The sequence below is a fragment of the Dasypus novemcinctus genome, chromosome 28 (assembly GCF_030445035.2).
Source record: "Dasypus novemcinctus isolate mDasNov1 chromosome 28, mDasNov1.1.hap2, whole genome shotgun sequence".
Lineage (NCBI taxonomy): Eukaryota > Metazoa > Chordata > Mammalia > Cingulata > Dasypodidae > Dasypus > Dasypus novemcinctus.
Window position 1 is genome coordinate 33,111,334 of NC_080700.1, and position 17,959 is coordinate 33,129,292.

At 38.6% G+C, this 17,959-nt stretch overlaps 1 protein-coding gene and 1 non-coding gene across 4 annotated transcripts in view; both read left to right on the forward strand.

Moving 5' to 3' along the window:
- TBP (TATA-box binding protein) overlaps positions 1-17,959 on the forward strand; it is a 59,767-nt gene that overhangs the window by 26,529 nt on the left and 15,279 nt on the right. For all 3 annotated transcript variants that reach the window (XM_058289711.2, XM_058289709.2, XM_058289710.2), the window contains exons 4-5: positions 4,618-4,705; positions 16,747-16,838. In XM_058289711.2, the coding sequence (XP_058145694.1) occupies positions 4,618-4,705; positions 16,747-16,838 (180 nt within the window). The remainder of the gene's footprint in view (positions 1-4,617; positions 4,706-16,746; positions 16,839-17,959) is intronic.
- On the forward strand, positions 4,840-4,946 carry LOC111767127 (U6 spliceosomal RNA). Its single transcript, XR_002799023.1, has one exon. It is a non-coding gene; the product is annotated as a U6 spliceosomal RNA (small nuclear RNA).

The window sequence follows — 17,959 nt, forward strand, 5'->3', positions numbered from 1 at the left end:
CCGCACAGGAGTGCCAGCTAACACAGAACTGGCATAGCAAGCTGATGCAACAAGAGACACAGAGGAGAGAAAATAAGAAGACAGAGCGGAAAAGGGAGTTGAGGTGGCACAAGAGATTAATTGCCTCTTTCCCACTCTGGAAGGTCCTAGGATCAGTTCCCAGAGCCACCTAATGAGAATACAAGCAGACACAGAAGAACACACAGTGAATGGACACAGAGAGCAGCCGACAAGGGGAATGGGGGAGGGGGAATAAATAAATCTTTTACCAAAAAAAAGAATAATATATTTTTTATTTCAATGATTTTAAGGAAATGAGCATGTATGACTTCACTTTTATCAACACCACTCCATATTGACCTGCCTGGCTTCTATAAACTTTAAATCCGCAGTACATGGTTTAAATTATAACCTATTATGGTAGAGTGTTTGTTTCTCTCTGGTGCCTCAAACTTTTTGATATCCTATAAACCATCCAGTCAGCCAGGTTGTCGAATTTCCACAATCTACAAAGAGTCCCCATTTGGTAAGAATTCAATGGCTTCTAAATTACAAGCTTGTGAAGAATTAGGATAAATACTTAATTAGCTAAAACATAGAAGAATAAGTTTAACAGTTACATTAAACTTATTCTTACATACTTTGTGTTCAATGTCTCTGGCACACATGTCAAGAGACTTCTAGAATGACTGGCAAAACCAGAATCACTTAGGTTAGTCTGAGGTGTTCCCTGGAGGATGAGGCTCCTTGAGCAGTGCTTTGCAAAAGAGAAATATGTGACTCTATTCAGAAGAAAAAGGTAAGCCTGGTGGAACTGGGACTCAAATCCTGATCGTGCCACTTAATGACCCTGTGACCCTGAGAAAGTTAATTAATCTTTTTGAGATTCCGTTTTCCCAACTTTAAAATGGGGCTAATAATGCTTACTTTGTAGGGTTGATGGGTCGTTTCAATGAAGTAATAATACAGATATAAATTACCTAAATATTCGCACATTAACAGGTAGCTGCCAGTGCAATGTATGCAACCTGCGTTCAGATGTTCAGAAAATAGATAGATGGATGATAGATGAATAGAATGATACAGCAAAAGTGGCAAAATGTTAAAAATTAATGATCTGGGGGAATTGGGGGTATTTTGGAATTGTCTGTGTGGGGGTTGTATTATTTTTGCATTTGTCCTAGAAGTTTGAAATTATTTCAAAATAAAAAGGTTGAAAAACAAAAAAGCTGCCAAGGTTAGGGGTAGGGGAGTAGTTCTCAATCAGGAGTATTTTTGTCCCCCAGGGCATGTTTGGCAATGTCTGGACACATTTTTGGTTGTCACAACTGGAGGAAGTGCTACTGGCATACCGTGGGTAGAGGCCAGGGTTGCCACTAAGCACACTGCAGCACACAGGCCAGCCCCCTCACATGAATAATTACCTGGCCTAAAATGTCAGTAGAACAGGGGTTGAGAAACCCTGAGTCAGAGTTAGTCAGATGAGATGACATGCATGAACTTAATGGCATGTGACATGCGACTTAATGAATTGTGGCACAAGTCACAAGCCAGTGTCCTGCAGCTTCCAGTGTTTTTAGTTTGAGAGAGACAGTGTTTGAACTTGTGAGCCTGATTTTTAACCTTATAGAAGTAGAATGGTAATGTATCCTTTTATTGGAAAAACTAGTGTAATGGAGTGATATAGTGGCATTTTTGTCCCAGATGTGGCCTAGGAGTATTATCCTGGAAAGATGATGAATGCAGTTAAGTTTAGCTTCCTATATGGAAATGAATTGATTTGAGATGCTACTTGATAAATCTATTTCTTTACTTATCCACTTTGTGTGCATGTTTTATGGGCAGAATTTTCTGGTATAAACTTAGACTAATTGAAAAAATCATGCCTATATTCCATAACAGACACTAACTATATGTTTAAATTATAGAAACATGTACTATATAACTTTAAAAACTTTTATACATTTTGAAGTATTTCAGACTTGCACTAAAGTAGAAAGACTAGTTTAATGAACCCTGTGTACTCATCATCCAACTTCAATAAAATAACTTCACCATTCTTATTTCACTTCTTTCTTCCCTTCCTACCCCCCACCCCCAATTTATATGACTTTGCTAATTGTAGTCTTCAGTTTACCATTAAGGTCCGTATGAACCCAATTGTGTATTTCATTTTTTTTTGGCAATTCTAACTACTTGTATCTGTTTGGTTCTTTCTTAGAAAAAGAACAGATAGGAAATTTTTACCTATTTTAAGTTAGATCTTGCAGTTACCATATGGTGCTATTAGATCCTTTTATTATTTAAGATTCATTGTGGGATCACAGTGACAATATTTTTCCTATATCTTGAAACATTTTGCCCATTCCAAACTGTGTTTAAAAAATTAAAATAATAAGGAAAATAATGGGGAAATGGTGGAATCACTTAGAAGGATGATACAATAGCAAAATAAATCATAATTTCAGTTTTCTCGTGGTGCCCAAAGTATTGAATCATCTTTTAAGAAGGCATAAAAGACATCTGGAGACATTGTTGTAGTCTTTTTTTTCCCCAGCTTTCACAGAACACAGGAGTGCAGAATTTTTAATATTCTGCCCATGTTGGTAGCAGGAAGAAATTCATGGAGGAAGCTGTTTCACAGTTATTAGATGACTCAGAAAATGAATGCAAAGAGAGATTCTAATGATGACGGTGAAATCTCAGGCTGTGGATGGTTGGATTTGATGGTTGGACATATGGTTTTATGAAGTTTATGTGTCCAGGGTTTACTTAATCCCATTCATAAGTGGACAAATGCTGAAGACAGGTGTATATACAGAAGTGATTGGAAAGAAATAGATGATATAGAAAAGAAAAATTCATTGCATTGTTCATCCTAATAGGTTTTACAGTTATGAAGCAAAGATGACAGTCACCTCTAGCAAAATCGTAAGCCACTGAAGTTTTCAAAAGCATTGCATTTTGACAGTACCAGAAAAAGTACCAGAAGCAATAATAAGCAGGAACCTATTAGATAGTTATTTGATATCTGAAGTCAGTATTTCCAAGATGACTAAATGGCTGTGTTCCAGGTTCATGCATGAGAGTTGATAGGCACTTAGTTGCATTTAAAGGGCATTACCTTCTCCAGAGTGAATCTCTGGTCTTGTTGGGCTAATGCCCCCCCTCCCCCCCCGGTCTTTGCCTAAGCAGTAGGTGGTCACGACCATGAGTGTCCCCTCTCTCTAGCCAAGCATTGGCTCTGGGGACAGGTCGCCTAGGAGCAAAGCCGGGTTCCACCACTTAATAGAGCTGTGGCCTCAAGCAAGGGAAACAACCCCTCTGGGCCTCAGTTCTGCATCTGCCAAATGGGCCACCTACCCCCCTCAAGTACCTGGATTAAATGAGTTGATACTTAGAGTTGAGGATTAAATAAACCAACACATTTAGAAATAAATAAAAAATAAAGGGCATTACCCATGTCAAGTATATATCACTTCAAAACCAGGACAATATGAAATACAATTTTGTATTTGTTGTGTACAGATTCTTATTAAAATTTCTAATAATTGTTTTTTACTGTATTATTTTGTGAATTAGGTATAAAAATGACTTAAGGGCCTTAAAAAAATGGAAGCAGGATCCATTGGACCCAGATCGTAAATGATGTCTATCTTTCCTGAATTACTGAGAGTTACTCGGAAGAAAAAGCAAGCTTTTTCCCTTACGGAAAGAGACTGAATTCTTTTTTTTTTTTTTTTTTTAAGATGTATTTATTATTTATTTAATTCCCCTCCCCTCCCCCGGTTGTCTGTTCTCTGTGTCTTTTTGCTGCGTCTTGTTTCTTTGTCCGCTTCTGTTGTCATCAGCGGCACGGGAAGTGTGGGCGGCGCCATTCCTGGGCAGGCTGCACTTTCTTTCGCGCTGGGCGGCTCTCCTTACGGGTGCACTCCTTGCGCATGGGGCTCCCCTACCCGGGGGACACCCCTGTGTGGCACGGCACTTCTTGCGCGCATTAGCACTACGCATGGGCCAGCTCCACACGGATCAAGGAGGCCCAGGGTTTGAACCCCGCGGACCTCCCATGTGGTAGACGGATGCCCTAACCACTGGGCCAAGAGACTGAATTCTTATACTTTCAAAAGATACTTATTTCAACAGGAAAATCCATGACTGATTGTTTTTCATTATAAATAGTGGTTTTTAGGATGTGGCAGATGGGGGTGGGGGTGGGGGCCTTTCATTGCTTCCTGGACTAGAGATGGTCAGTACACGTTAGTGGTTAAGGGTGTGGGCTCCGAAGACAGACTGGGCTCAAATCCTGGCTCTGCCAGTTATGAGCCCTATGCCCCTGAGCAAATTGTGCAATCTTTAAGCCTCAGTTTCCTTTTCTGAAAAGTGGAAGTATTAGTAAGTTACTAGTTTATGGCACTTTTCAAGTATTAAGGAGATAATCTTTGTAAATGCCTAGTGCAGTATATATGGTACATAGTAAACGTTTAGTAAATGTCAGTACTTTGTTTTTAATTAAAGCCTAATGAAAGAATCATACATTTCTAGATAATCATCTAATACTCCATTCTGTAAAAGTTTGATAATTTAAATAATAATGTTTTCTTTTCAAATTTCCTACAGAAACATTGTATCCACAGTGAATCTTGGTTGTAAACTTGACCTAAAGACTATTGCACTTCGAGCCCGAAATGCTGAATATAATCCCAAGGTAAGAGTTATTTTAATGTATTTCAAACTATATAATAAAACAAGAATTCACTTTTTAAGGGCCCTAGATCGAAAAGTTTGTGTCATACTTAAGTTTCCTGATACCAACAAAATGAGAATATAAAGCAAAATGTAGTATTCACTTCAGTAGCACATACACTAAAATTGGAATGATACAGAAAAGATTAGCATGGCCCCTGCACAAGGATGACACACAAATTTGTGAAATATTGCACATTTTTTGTTAAAAACCAAATAAATTCCCATTGTCAAAGCCAAAAAGAAGCAAAATTTATCTTTGATATTTAGTGAATAGAACAAGTTCATTCAGCTGATACTTCGTGAGTATCTACCACATAAGAGGCCCTCTGCAAGATACACTAAGCCTCTTATGCAAGGAACTTACATTGTGATGGGGATCGTGTGAAGTTAAAGAATAGCGTGTATATATATATATATGATCCCATTTGTGGTGTTGATGATTGTATGGGATAGAATGACATATCTAAAATTTACTTTAAAATAATCCAGTTGCAGAATTGAGAGGGGGAGTCATAAAGATGAAACAAGATTAGTAATTGATAAAGTTGGATAAGAGTTACAACAAGGCTTATTATATTTTTGCTACTTTTGTATGAGTTTTTAACTGTTTTATGATAGTCTGGAAAGGAAAAAATAAAAACCTATAATGTTTCTCATTTTAAAAATACTGCACATGTAGCCATACCCAGAAACAAGAGCAGACATTGTCAGAGACCCAGATAGAAACTGAGGAATCTGAAAATCTGATAGGAGGCAAGTTCAGAATAAAGAGGAGACCAGCTGCTGAAACCTTGGGCACGATCCTGGGAAGTGAGGAGTGCCTAGCAAAGAATGACTCACAGCCATATAGTTAATTAACCGCATGTTCTTCACTTATATTCAAGGTAAACTAATATTGAATTGATTTAAAAACTAAGGAAAAATAAGATTTAAATCAGAAGAAGAAAAGAGAGGGAAAAAGAGAAAGTTTTGAACCATTTTAAAGTACAATACTTGTTTTTCTTTCAGATTTGGATAAGCTCTTGCTAGCTGCCAGCTAGCAAAGAAGCCTTTCCAGCTATTCTGCCCTTGAGTAGTTAGATATCTCACCCAAGAAAACAATTTCAGTTATTTTTGAGTTCTTCAGAAAGCTTGTAAATTTAACTGAATTATATGTGACAGGCTCTCTCTCAGTATAATGTCTATCAATGCTTTGCGTTTATATCTCCATCTTTGTTTTGCTACATTAGTACCATTTTCTTTTCCAGTGGCTCTCAGTTCTCTGCTTGGTTAAACTAATCCAGATGGACTTTGAGAGCTTCACTGTTCTTCTCATATGTCATTAGATTAGTTCTTGAAGCAGCAGTTGTATTTAAGCACCTGAGTATTAGACAGTGGAGAAGGACAGAAACAGTAAGAACAGTCTTAAATATCATAAGAATGATGTCCAACTCACTTCACATTTAAATTTTCAGTTGCTCTAAACCAAACCAGGAAAATAAGTTTTAGGAATCAGCATGGTCAATTTTAGCTAACCAAGTCCTTTTTTTCTCAACTGATTAAGTAATTGTTCCACTTTTTGTTCCCCCTGAACTATTTATATACAGCTATATTAGCCATCGTACAGATTCTAATTTGACTGACCACTAAATAGTTGAGGGCAGTTCAATTATCTAGGTCTGTTTTAGTCAGTGAATTTCTGGATAGCTTCTTAGGCTTCTAAAGCTTGAGCTGTTTCATTTGCTTTTCAAGCAGACTCATATGGTATTTTTGCTTTTGTTTTTGTTTTTTAAAACACTTTTATTGAGATATATTCACATACCATACAATCTATCCATAATGTAGAATCAGTGGTTTTTAGTATAATCATAAATCGTGCATTCATTCTTTTTCTTTTTGGAGTTTTTCTTCTTGGAGTAATGAAATTGCTCTAAAATTTTTTTGTGGTAATGAAGATCACATGTTTTAATTCAAAAACTCCTAGCAGTGGGAACAGATGTAGCTCAATAGTTGGGTGCCTGCCTCCCATGTACGAGGCCCTGGGTTCAGTCCCTGGTACCTCTTAAAAAAATAAAACAAGGACTCCTAACGAGGGTACAAATTGTTATACCAATAAAATGTCCAGGGTCTTGTGTTTCTCCTGAGAAGATACCGTGTCAGAATCCTAATAATATGTGAGTATTATGCTTGGAATGCTTGGAAAAGCCAGATTTTTTCGCTTCCTAGGCTGCTCCAAGCAAATACCCAGAAATGGGTTGTCTTTAAACAATGATAATTTATTAGCTTACAGTTTGGAAGCCATGAAAATGTCCAAATTGAGACATCATCAAGGCATTGCTTCCCAAAGACAGGCTGCCAGCAATTCTTGGCTCCTCTGCCACATGGCAGGACACATGGCCTGCTCATCTCTCCCTTCTCTTCTGGGTTTCTTTGATTTCAGCTTCTTGCTTCTGTGGCTTTCTCTCTTTTTGTCTGAATTTCATTCTCTTATAAAGGACTCCAGTAATAGGCTTAAGACCCATCCTGACGGAGGCGGAATACACCTTAACTGAAGGAACCGCATCAAAAGATGCTACTTAAAATGGTTTCCACCACAGCAATGGATTAGATTTAAGAACGTGTTTCTCTGGGGTACATACAGCTTCAAACCACTACACTCCACCCTCTGGATCCTAAAATGACCTGTTCTTTCTACATGCAAAATACAGTGATTCCATCACAGTATCCCAAAAGCCATAAGTCATTTCAGTAACAATACTAAGTACAAAGTATCATCAAAATCGGTTATTCCAAGCTTTGAATTTGATCACATTTCTACTCTGGCAAAGTTTTAATTTTTCCATTTAAATATTGCAAAGCAAGGGCAGCTAATAGTTGATGAGAAGAAGTTTCTCTTTATAAAATCCTAGCTGAGATCCAAAATGTATTCATCAAATGCAGTGAATGTGCCACACTGATGAAAGAGGTTGTTGATGTGGGAGGAGTGGGATGAGGGGTGGGGGGTATATGGGAACCTCATATATTTTTTAATGTAACATTTTGTGTCATCTATGTATCTTTGGGGGAAAAAAGACAGTAAAAAATGTTATGCAAAAAATTCCAGCTAAGAAATTAACAAGGAATGAAAAATGTCTCTATGTTGCAACCTAATAAAATATTGGATGTAGACAATCGAGACCTTCTAAGAGCACAAAAGAAGATATAACCAGATATTTTGTGCCTTCTGGTGGGTTTATCTTTTTTTTTTTCTGGCGAGAGTATCTTAAACTACCTGTGAAGTAGTTTTGCCAAAAAAATTTCAACCTGACTCTGATCAAGCTTCTAGACTAGTTTATAGGAAATGAAGGGAAAAAATAAACATGTTAAACTCCACAGTATAAGTCTAGAAAAACCTAACTTTATGAAACTACACAAGGCAAAGTCTCTGGTTTCTTTAGCACATATTAGGTTGGTGCAAAAGGAATTGTGGTTTTGGACTGTGAATTTTAAGTCAATATAACTAGGCTCAAACACATCTTTGTTAATCATAATAGGAACCATTACAGTCAACACGTTTTTGCCAATGAGAAATAAGTTTGTTTATTCGCCTGTAGTAAAAATCCATGCTTCAGAATTCAATGAACTCTTGGTAAGTATTTTCTACATCCTGCTGGCTGTGGAAGTGTTTGCCTTGCAAAAAGTCGTCAAGATACTTGAGAAGTGGTAGTCAGTTGGCAAGAGGCAAACTGAGTATGGCGGATGAGGCAAAACTTTGTAGCCCAATTTGTTCAACTTTTGAAGCATTGGTTGTACAACATGCCATCGAGCATTGTCATGGAAAAGAATTGGGCCCTTTATGTAGACCAGTGCTGGCTGCAGGCATTGCAGATTTTGGTGCATCTCCTCAGTTTGCTGAGCATACTTCTCAGATGTAATGGTTTCGCCGGGATTCAGAAAGCTGTAGTGGATCAGACTGGCAGCAGACCACCAGTGACCATAACTTTTTTTTGGTGCAAGTTTGACTTTGGGAAGTGCTTTGGAGCTTCTTCTCCGTCCAGCCACTGAGCTGGTCATCCCCAATTGTATAAAATCCACTTTTTGTCACATGTCACAGTCCAACCAAGAAATGCTTTGTTGTTGTGTAGAATAAGAAGACAACACTTCAAAACGATTTTTTTTATTTTTGGTCAGCTCACGAGGCACCTGCTTATTGAGCTTTTTTACCTTTCCAATTTGCTTCAAATGCCAAACGACCGTAGAATGGTCAACCTTGAGTTCTTCAGCAACTTCTCGTGTAGTTTAAGAGTATCTGCTTTGATGATTGCTCTCATTTGGTCGTTGTCAACTTCCAGTGGCCAGCTACTATGCTCCTCATCCCAAGGCTCTGGTCTCCTTTGCAAAACTTCTTGACCCACCACTGCACTGTATGTTCAATAGCAGTTCCTGGGCCAATGCATTGTTGATGTTGCGAGTTGTCTCCACTGCTTTACGACACATTTTGAACTCAAATAAGAAAAGTGTTTGAATTTGCTTTTTGTCTAACATCATTTCTATAGTCTAAAATAAATATAAAATAAACAGCAAGTAATAAGTCATTAGCAAAAAAAAACATAAAGCGAGAAATGCACATTAAAATGATGTATAACAATCACATTTTTAAAGAAGATATTCAAATACCGAACACAAATTTCAACAATGCAAAACTTCATTTACTTTTGCACCAATCTAATATGTTGCAAGGGAGGAAAAAGAGAGGGGGAACCTATGGATTAAAATAAATATAGCAGCCAAAAAAAAAATCAGTTATAGTTGTGCTCTGTCCTGGGGCACAGTTCCCCTCTCTCTGTGCACCTGTGAAATCTAGAGAACAAGTTTTCTGATTCCAGTGTACAAATGAGGGACAGGCATAGGATAAACATTTGCATTCCCTTAGGGAGAAAATGAAAGGAAAGCAGAGGTTACGGGTCCCAAACAATTCTGAAACCTAGCAGGGCATACTCCATTAAGTTTCAAGGTCTGAGAGTCATCTGTGAAATATTTTGTCCTTCAGGCCTGATGGGGCAGCAGCCACACCCATTGTAATTGCTTGTACAATAGCCATGTTCTCCCCTAACTCTGGGGTGAAGGCTCCACCCTCTGCGAGAACATTTCTGTGATAACATTTCCTGAACAGTGGGTTGGAGGACCCACCCTCCCCAAGCACCAGGGCAGATTTACCTTTTCCAGACACATGGATGGACCCCAGTCTCTTGACCCAAGGAAATTTCTTCAGTCCAGGCCTCAGCTTCTATGGTTCTGCCTTTGAAATCACTTCAGTTTATCCCATTTCTGTCCCTTTTAGTCCAGGCTAGCAATGGTTCCAGTCACACAGATCTCACAGAAAACTTGTCACTTTCTTGTGCAGCACACACAGGTCCAAACCATCAGACAGTACGGCTTTCCACAGATCCTTCCTGGTTAACTGCACCTTCAGTCCTCACTTGGCATGGAAATTGCCGACTGGTTCCATGATCAGTTAAACCCTCACATGGAGCACTATTCTCTGAGGACTTGCTTTCCAGAAACTCAAAATTTTCCAAGTCATCAGTTTCTTGTGTCTTTGTACCCAGGAGCTCAGTTCTCAGCTTGCCTCTCTCTCACATTTTACCATAAGCTATAAGGAGAAACCAGGCTGCACTTTCCACACCTAGCTTGGAAATCTAAGCTAAATACCCAGGCTCATCGCTGTCAGATACATCAGGATTCCATTTCACCAAGTTCTCTGCCACTTTAAAAAGGCATTACCTCTTGTCCAGTTTTCAATAACACATTCATCATTTCCTTCTACGACCTCATCAGAAGTACTTTGTTTTTTCCACCAGGGCCAGGGTTGAAACCAGGACCTTGTATGTGGGGAAGCCGGTGCACAACCACTGAGCCATACTGGCTCCCTTGAGTTGTTTTTTTGTTTGTTTGCTTGCTTGTTGTTTATTTGGTTTTTTTAGGAGGCAGCGGGAACCAAACCCAGGACCTCCCATGTGGGAAGCATGCGCTCAACCACTTGAGCCACTTCTCCCCCAGAAGTACTATTAGCATCCCTGTTTCTATGAACACTCTCCTCAAAGCAGTTTTTGTATCAAGCGCGTCAATTCTTCCAGTTTCTATGCATTACCTAATTCCAAAGCCATTTCCACATTTTTGATATTTGCAATAGCATCAACCCACTTTCTTGGTACCAAAATCTGTTTTAGTTTCCTAGGCTATTCCAAGCAAATAACATGAAATGGGTTGGTTTTAAATAATGGGAATTTTTTTTAGCTTACAGTTTTGAGGCTGTGAAAAAGGCATCATGGAGACGATGCTTTCTTCCCAAAGACCAGCTGCTGGTGATCCTTGGGTCCTCTGCCACTTGGCAAGGCACGTGGTGGCATCTACTGGTCTTTCCCTTCTCTTCTGGGTTTTGTTTATTTCAGTTTCTTGCTTTTTTGGCTTTTTCTGTGTCTGAATTGTATTCTCTTATAAAGGATACACCTTAACCGAACCTCATCAAAACAACTTACTTAAAATGGATTACACCCACAGGAATGGATTAGCTTTATGAACATATTTCCCTGCAGTGCATACAGTTTAAAACCACCACACTGGATAACAAATTTAATGGTGGAGAAAGAGCAAAAAAGGATTAATACTAAGGGAAGAAGTGAGAGAAAGAAAAAACAATAATAAAGTGTAAGTCTGTTGCCCTAATTCTGGGTTTTGATCTGAAGATCTTGGGGTGAAGCTGTAATTTCAGTAATTGCTTCTAGAGTCCTTTCATTGAGCATCAGAATAAAGTCCAGTTGTAGGATATTGAGTAGGTGTAAACTTGGAAATTTATATCCAAGTGTATATATCCTGGCGCCTAAGAACAGTATTTTAGTTAAGAGTTTTTGCATCATTTTATTCTACACAATTCTGAAGTGACCTTCATTGATGTATCTTCCATCTTACCATCTCCTTACTATCACATAGAGATGTGTACTTAGTGGTGTTTTATTTGGGAAGAAATTAATATCTTACCATGGCTGGGCGTATGCATATGACTTCGTTCAGGATGTTAGTTTGATAGTATTTTATTTTGTTTTATTTTAAAGATTTATTTTTTAAATTTCTCTCCCCTCCCCCTGGTTGTCTGTTCTCTGTGTCTATTTGCTGCGTCGTCTTCTTTGTCCACTTCTGTTGTTGTCAGTGGCACGGGAATCTGTGTTTCTTTTTTTGTAGTTGTTGCCTCATCTTGTTGTGTCAGCTCTCCGTGTATGCGGTGCCACTCTTGTGTGGGCTGCACTTCTTTCAAGTGGGGCGGTTCTCCTTGCAAGGCACACTCCTTGTGCGTGGGCACCCCCGCATGACACAGCACTCCCTGTGCATGGCAGCTCTGCACGAGGGCCAGCTCACCACACCAGTCAGGAGGCCCTGGGGAGTGAACCCTGGACCCTCCCATTTGGTAGGCAGACGCTCTATCAGTTGAGCCACATCCACTTCCCCTCTAGTAGGTGGTTTTGATGTGCATTTCCCTAATAGCTAGAGATGTTGAGCATCTTTTCATGTGCTTTTTAGTCATTTGTATTTCTTCTTTAGAAAAATGTCTATTCAAGTCATTTGCCCATTTTTTAATTGGCATGTGTTTTTGTTGAGTTGTAGGGTTATTTTATGTATTCTGAATATTTTAAACCCTTATCAGATATGTGGTTTCCAAAAATTTTTACCATTCAAGTATGCTGCTTTTTTTTTTTGCTTTTTAGACAAAGTCCTTTGAAGTACAAAAGTATTTATAAGGGGAAATGGATGTGGCTCAAGCAGTTGGGCTCCCATTTACTGTATAGGAGGTCCAGAGTTTGATGCCCAGGGCCTCCTGGTGAAGGCAAGCTGGCCCATGCAGAGTGCCTGCCCATGCAGGAATGCTGTCCTGTGCAGGAATGCTGCCCTATGCAGGAGTGCCAACCAACGTGGAGAGCTTTCGCAGCAAGATGATGCAACAAGAGACACATAGGAGAGGCAATAAGAAGACATAGCAGAACAGGGAGCTGAGGTGGTACAAGAGAATGATCACCTCTCTCCCACTCAGAAAGGTCCCAGGATTGGTTCCTGGAGCAACCTAATGAGAATACAAGCAGGCACAGAAAGAACACACAGCGAATGGACACAGAGAACAGCAGCAGGGTGGGTGGGAGAGAAATAAATCTTGTTTTAAAAAAAAGTAATTTGTGAGGCGTTCCCTTTTATTTTCCTTTGTACTTTGTAAAAAACCATTGCCTACCACACGATCTTGAAGATACTTCTGTATATTTTCTTATAGGAGTTTTAAGATCCTGGCCCTTGTATTTAGGTTGGTTATTGATCCATTTTGAGTTAATTTTTGTATAAGGTATAAGATAGGGGTCCTCTTGAATTCTTACGCATATGAATATCCAGTTCTCCCAGGACCACTTGTTGAAGAGACTGTTCATCCCAGCTGAGTGGACTCAGTAGTCTAGAAAAAATCACTCAACCATAGATGTGAGGGTCTATTTCTGAACTCTTAAATCTATTCCATTGATCAGTATATCTAGCTATATGCCAGTACCATGCTGTTTTGACCACTGTTGCTTTATAATATACTTTAAAGTCAGGAAGTGTGAGTCCTTCAACTTCTTTCTTCTTTTCCAAGATGTTTTTGGCTAATCAGGGCCCCTTACCCTTCCAGATACATTTGATAATTGACTTTTCCATTTCTACAAGGTATAGCCTGTTGGAATTTTTATTGGGATTGTGTTGAGTCTGTAAATCAATTTGGGTAGAACTGGCATTTTAACATTAGTCTTCCAGTCCATGAACACTGCTGAATGTCCTTCGATTTATTTAAGTTTTCTTTGATTTCTTTTAGCAGTGTTTTTTGTTTGTTTGTTTGGACTTTTTTTTAATAAATTATGTTTATGTCCCATAAAATCACAGTAGGTGATGGTAGCACTACAATGTGAATATATTTCACACCACAGAATTATATACTTGAAAGTGGTTAAATAATTAATTCTAGGTTGTATAAATGTCACCAGGATTTAAAAAAAGAAAAACAGAGAACTGTACAACACAAAGAATAAACCATAATGTCAACTATGGACTGTAGTTAATAATACAATGATATTGTTTCTTCAACTGTTAACAAAGGTACCACACTAATGAATGCAAAATGTTAGTAATAGGGAGAACGGGCTAGGGGAGAATAGAGTGTTCTGTACTTTCTGCATGATTTTTCTCTAAATCTCCAACTACTCTAACAAGAAGGAAAATTCCCCACCAACAGTGTTGTAAAGTGCAAATCAGTGTAAGTTTTTGTCTCTGCCATTACTTGGTGGAAGTGGTGTGTTTAGGCCGTGCATGTGCACACGTGCATATGCGTAAGTATTAACATTTGAAGGTGGTTTTGACTAACACAAAGCCATTTGGAGGTGTTTAAGTAAAATGGAAAAGATGATTACAAAGTTTCTGCACCTCCTTTCTCTAAAAATAGATTATCTTTGTGGTACCAATGGTGGCAAAACCTAGTAAAAGCTACTTATATAAAAAATATATATAATATCAGCATATTAAGGAAATGCATGTCATATTGAATTTACAGTGTAATGAACTGTAACCGTTTCCTTAAAGATAAAATATATCTATATATAATATTCCTTGGGAAACGGATGTGGCCCGACCAGTTGGGCCCCTGTCTACTGTATAGGAGGTCCAGGGTTCGATGCCCAGGGCCTCCTGGTGAGGGCATGCTGGCCCATGCAGTGGGCTGGCCCACATAGGAGGGCTGCCCTGCGTGGGAATGTCACCTTGCACGGGATAAGCCGCTCTGCACAGGAGTGCCAGCCAACGCGGAGAGCTGGTGCAGCAAGATGACACGAGACAGGAGAGAAAATAAGAAGACGTAGCAGAGGAGGGGAGCTGTGGTGGCACAAGAGAGTAATTGCTTCTTTCCCACTCCGCAAGGTCCCAGGATCAGTTTCTGGAGCCCCCTAACGAAAATACAAGGAGACACACAAGAACACACAGCGAATGGACACAGAGAACAGACAACAGGGAACAGTGGCAAGGGGGGGAAATAAAAATCTTTTAAAAGAAGAATATTTCTCATTGGCTACTGTACATGGTACAGTTGCAGCCATTTATATTGCAACCTTTAGTCAAAGCAATCCGCTTCTGTGATTTCTAGACACAAGGAAAACTAGAAGGTAGAGAACCAAGAAATGGCTGCTATCCATGAATGCACATTATATATCCCTTTCATAATTTTTAAAAAATGGAACAAATGATCATGTTTTCAACATCTTCCAAAGGCATTTATCCTTTCTCATGGTTATTCTGTAACATAAAAATGAGAGTAAAGGGTAAATTAAAACTGTTTATTGACCCGTATATTAAAAGACTTTTTAATGTTAGTCTGAGATCTTAAGTTAACTAAGGGTCTGGAAATTGCCAGTAACTAAATAATGTCTTATGATTTTATTTTATTTATTTATTTATTTTGAGGTACCAGGGCTGAGAATTAAACCTGGGAACTCATATGTGGGAAGCTGGCACTCAACCTTTAAGCCATATTGGCTCCCGAATTGGTTTTCTTATTTGCTTTTTTTTTTTTTTTTAATTTATTTCTCTGCCCTCCACTCTCCTTTTGTCTGTTCTGTGTCCATTCACTGTGTGTTCTCATTAGGCAACTCCAGGAACCGATCCTGTAACCTTCTGGAATGGAAAAAAGGCTATTACTCTCTTGTGCCACCTCAGCTCCTCTATTCTGCTTCGTCTTCTTATTTTCTCTCCTGTCTCTTGTTACATCACCTTGCTGCGCCAGCTCTCCACGTTGGCTGGCACTCTTGCGCGGGGTGGCTCTCCTGCATGGGGCCGCATTCCCACGTGGGCAGCTCACTGTCTGGGCCAGGTTGCCCTCACCAGGAGGCCTGAGGATCAAACCCTGGACCTCCTATATTGTAGATGGGAGTCCAGTAGGTTGAGCCACATCCGTTTCCCTCATTTGCTTATTGATGGTGTTTTGTTTTTAGGAGGCCCTGGGAACTGAACCTCGGACCTCCCATGTGGGAAGCAGGCACTCAACAGCTGGAGCCTCATCTGCTCCCCAATCATAAATATAGTGCTAGCGTTCTTACATGGTGCTACAATCAGAGAGAAGGCATAGAGCAGTTTTTTTATTTTGTTTTTTTTACTTCAGTCATTTTATTTCAGCTTCACACAAAGACAAATTTTGGAAATAAGTAAAGTGGTGGATGATTGTACAATGGTGTTATCATTCATGCTAAAGAAATATTTAGAGAAGTTGTAGGTTTACAGAAAAATGCATAAAGTACAGAGTTCCTATATATAGCAGAATTTTTTTTCTTATGCAATTAAATAAAAGATTAAAATTTTAAAGTTATTTGAAAGTAATTTTTTACTTTTTATCATGTAGCCAAGAAATTGAGACTATTAATTCAACCCACAGTTGAAATATTTTCCACTTGAGTTACAAGTTTAGCTAGGAAAAACAATTATTTTCCAATAAGCCAACATGTTAAGAAAAAGGAGAAATTAAAAGTTAAAACTTTTTCTTACCTTGTATTTATATAACTGGTTAGTACATTTAATAGTTTCTAAAAGCCAAATGGAAACCAACACTCACTCCATTATACAGTATTTACTTAAAACCTAATATGTTAATTCATGATGTTATTCATGATTATCAAATCACAAGAAGTGGCAAATACAACTTTAGAATGTAATTAAACTAATGTTGCACTCCTGTTGTAATGTGTATGAGAAAGAACAGGTCTTGGCATAACTTGCTTAGCAGTACTCACAAATTACATTGTCTGCTCTCTATGCAGAGGAATACTTGTTACCTGGTGAGATAAGGGATTCCTGTAGCAGGACTGTAGGACACAGGTTTTGTCACCCTTGTATGTGTCCAGTTCTTCTTATTAGTTGTGATGTGCTTTGTCATTGTCTAGTTCTCCTAACCTACATCAGCTGTTTGGTGTGACCTCACTTTTGCTCTGATCATTTTAGCGGTTTGCTGCTGTAATCATGAGAATAAGAGAGCCGCGAACTACTGCACTGATATTCAGTTCTGGAAAAATGGTGTGCACAGGAGCTAAAAGGTAGGTTTAAGGAACTCATTTTCTTGTTCTGTAGATATAAAAGAGAAGGTAATCCCCTATATATTCTCTATAATATTTATGTAGTCAAAGTGTCTTTTAAAAAATAAAGTGGGAAAAAGTGATATCTCATGATTTCTAGGTTATTAGGCTTACACTTTAAGATGTTACTGTACCGTATTAAAATGCTTAATTTTTGTAGCAGTGATTGCATTTTTATAAAATCAGCTGGTGGTTTCTTGGTGTAGATTACAATGCTTATTTATCCAGACAGGTTGCGTTTTACATATATTTGCCATAATGCAACATGAAAAATATTAAACATCCCTTTATGTTAAAAATGTTTTTTAAATAACACAAATTCATCCCCATTTGAAAAAAGCTGATCAAAAAGCATAAAACTTCAAAGCTGGTGTTGTGAGAGCATGCAATCCTTTGTGTGGTATAAGTTTTGCACGGTCTTAAAGAATGCACCCCTCTGTGTTCTGCACCTCTCGGAGTGACCCTGCCTCTGACGTTCAGCTGCTTTGGGGCCTTGACCGTTCCAAACATTCTTTAACAGAGCCCACACATTTGGTAGAAGGCAAGAACTATGGGGAGGTGAGGGGTGTGGAATTAGTAACATTAACTTCCTAAAGTTTGAAGCCAGTTGACCTAAATTAAGGTTTTTTTTATAAAAGACAAATAAAATGTACTTGGAGGTGTCAACATACAGTGGGGGACGGTAGGTGCTTTTGCTTATTCTGAATTTAAAATTGTCTTTTAATGAAGGGAAGACCATTGGTGTGGACATTCTGGCTCCTGTCTCTCTGATCTTTTTCAGAAGGTAGGAAAGTGGATCAGCCCTTTGTTTCTACCCCACGTTGGCCCCACATTCAGTAACTCTTCATTTTGGAGCCTTTTTTTTGTTCGTTTCCCCTGGATGAAACATCAGAAGCATTTGGTTTAACAACTGATGTCAGATGTTTCTGTTTCTTTCCCAGATAGGCTTTTTTTTTTTTTTTACTTTATACATTTAATAATTGGAAATACAGTTAAAAACTAAAAAGAAAGCATAGTTGAATAAAAATATATATTTCTCATTTAAATGTACTGGATACACATACTCTTTTTTTTTTTTAAAT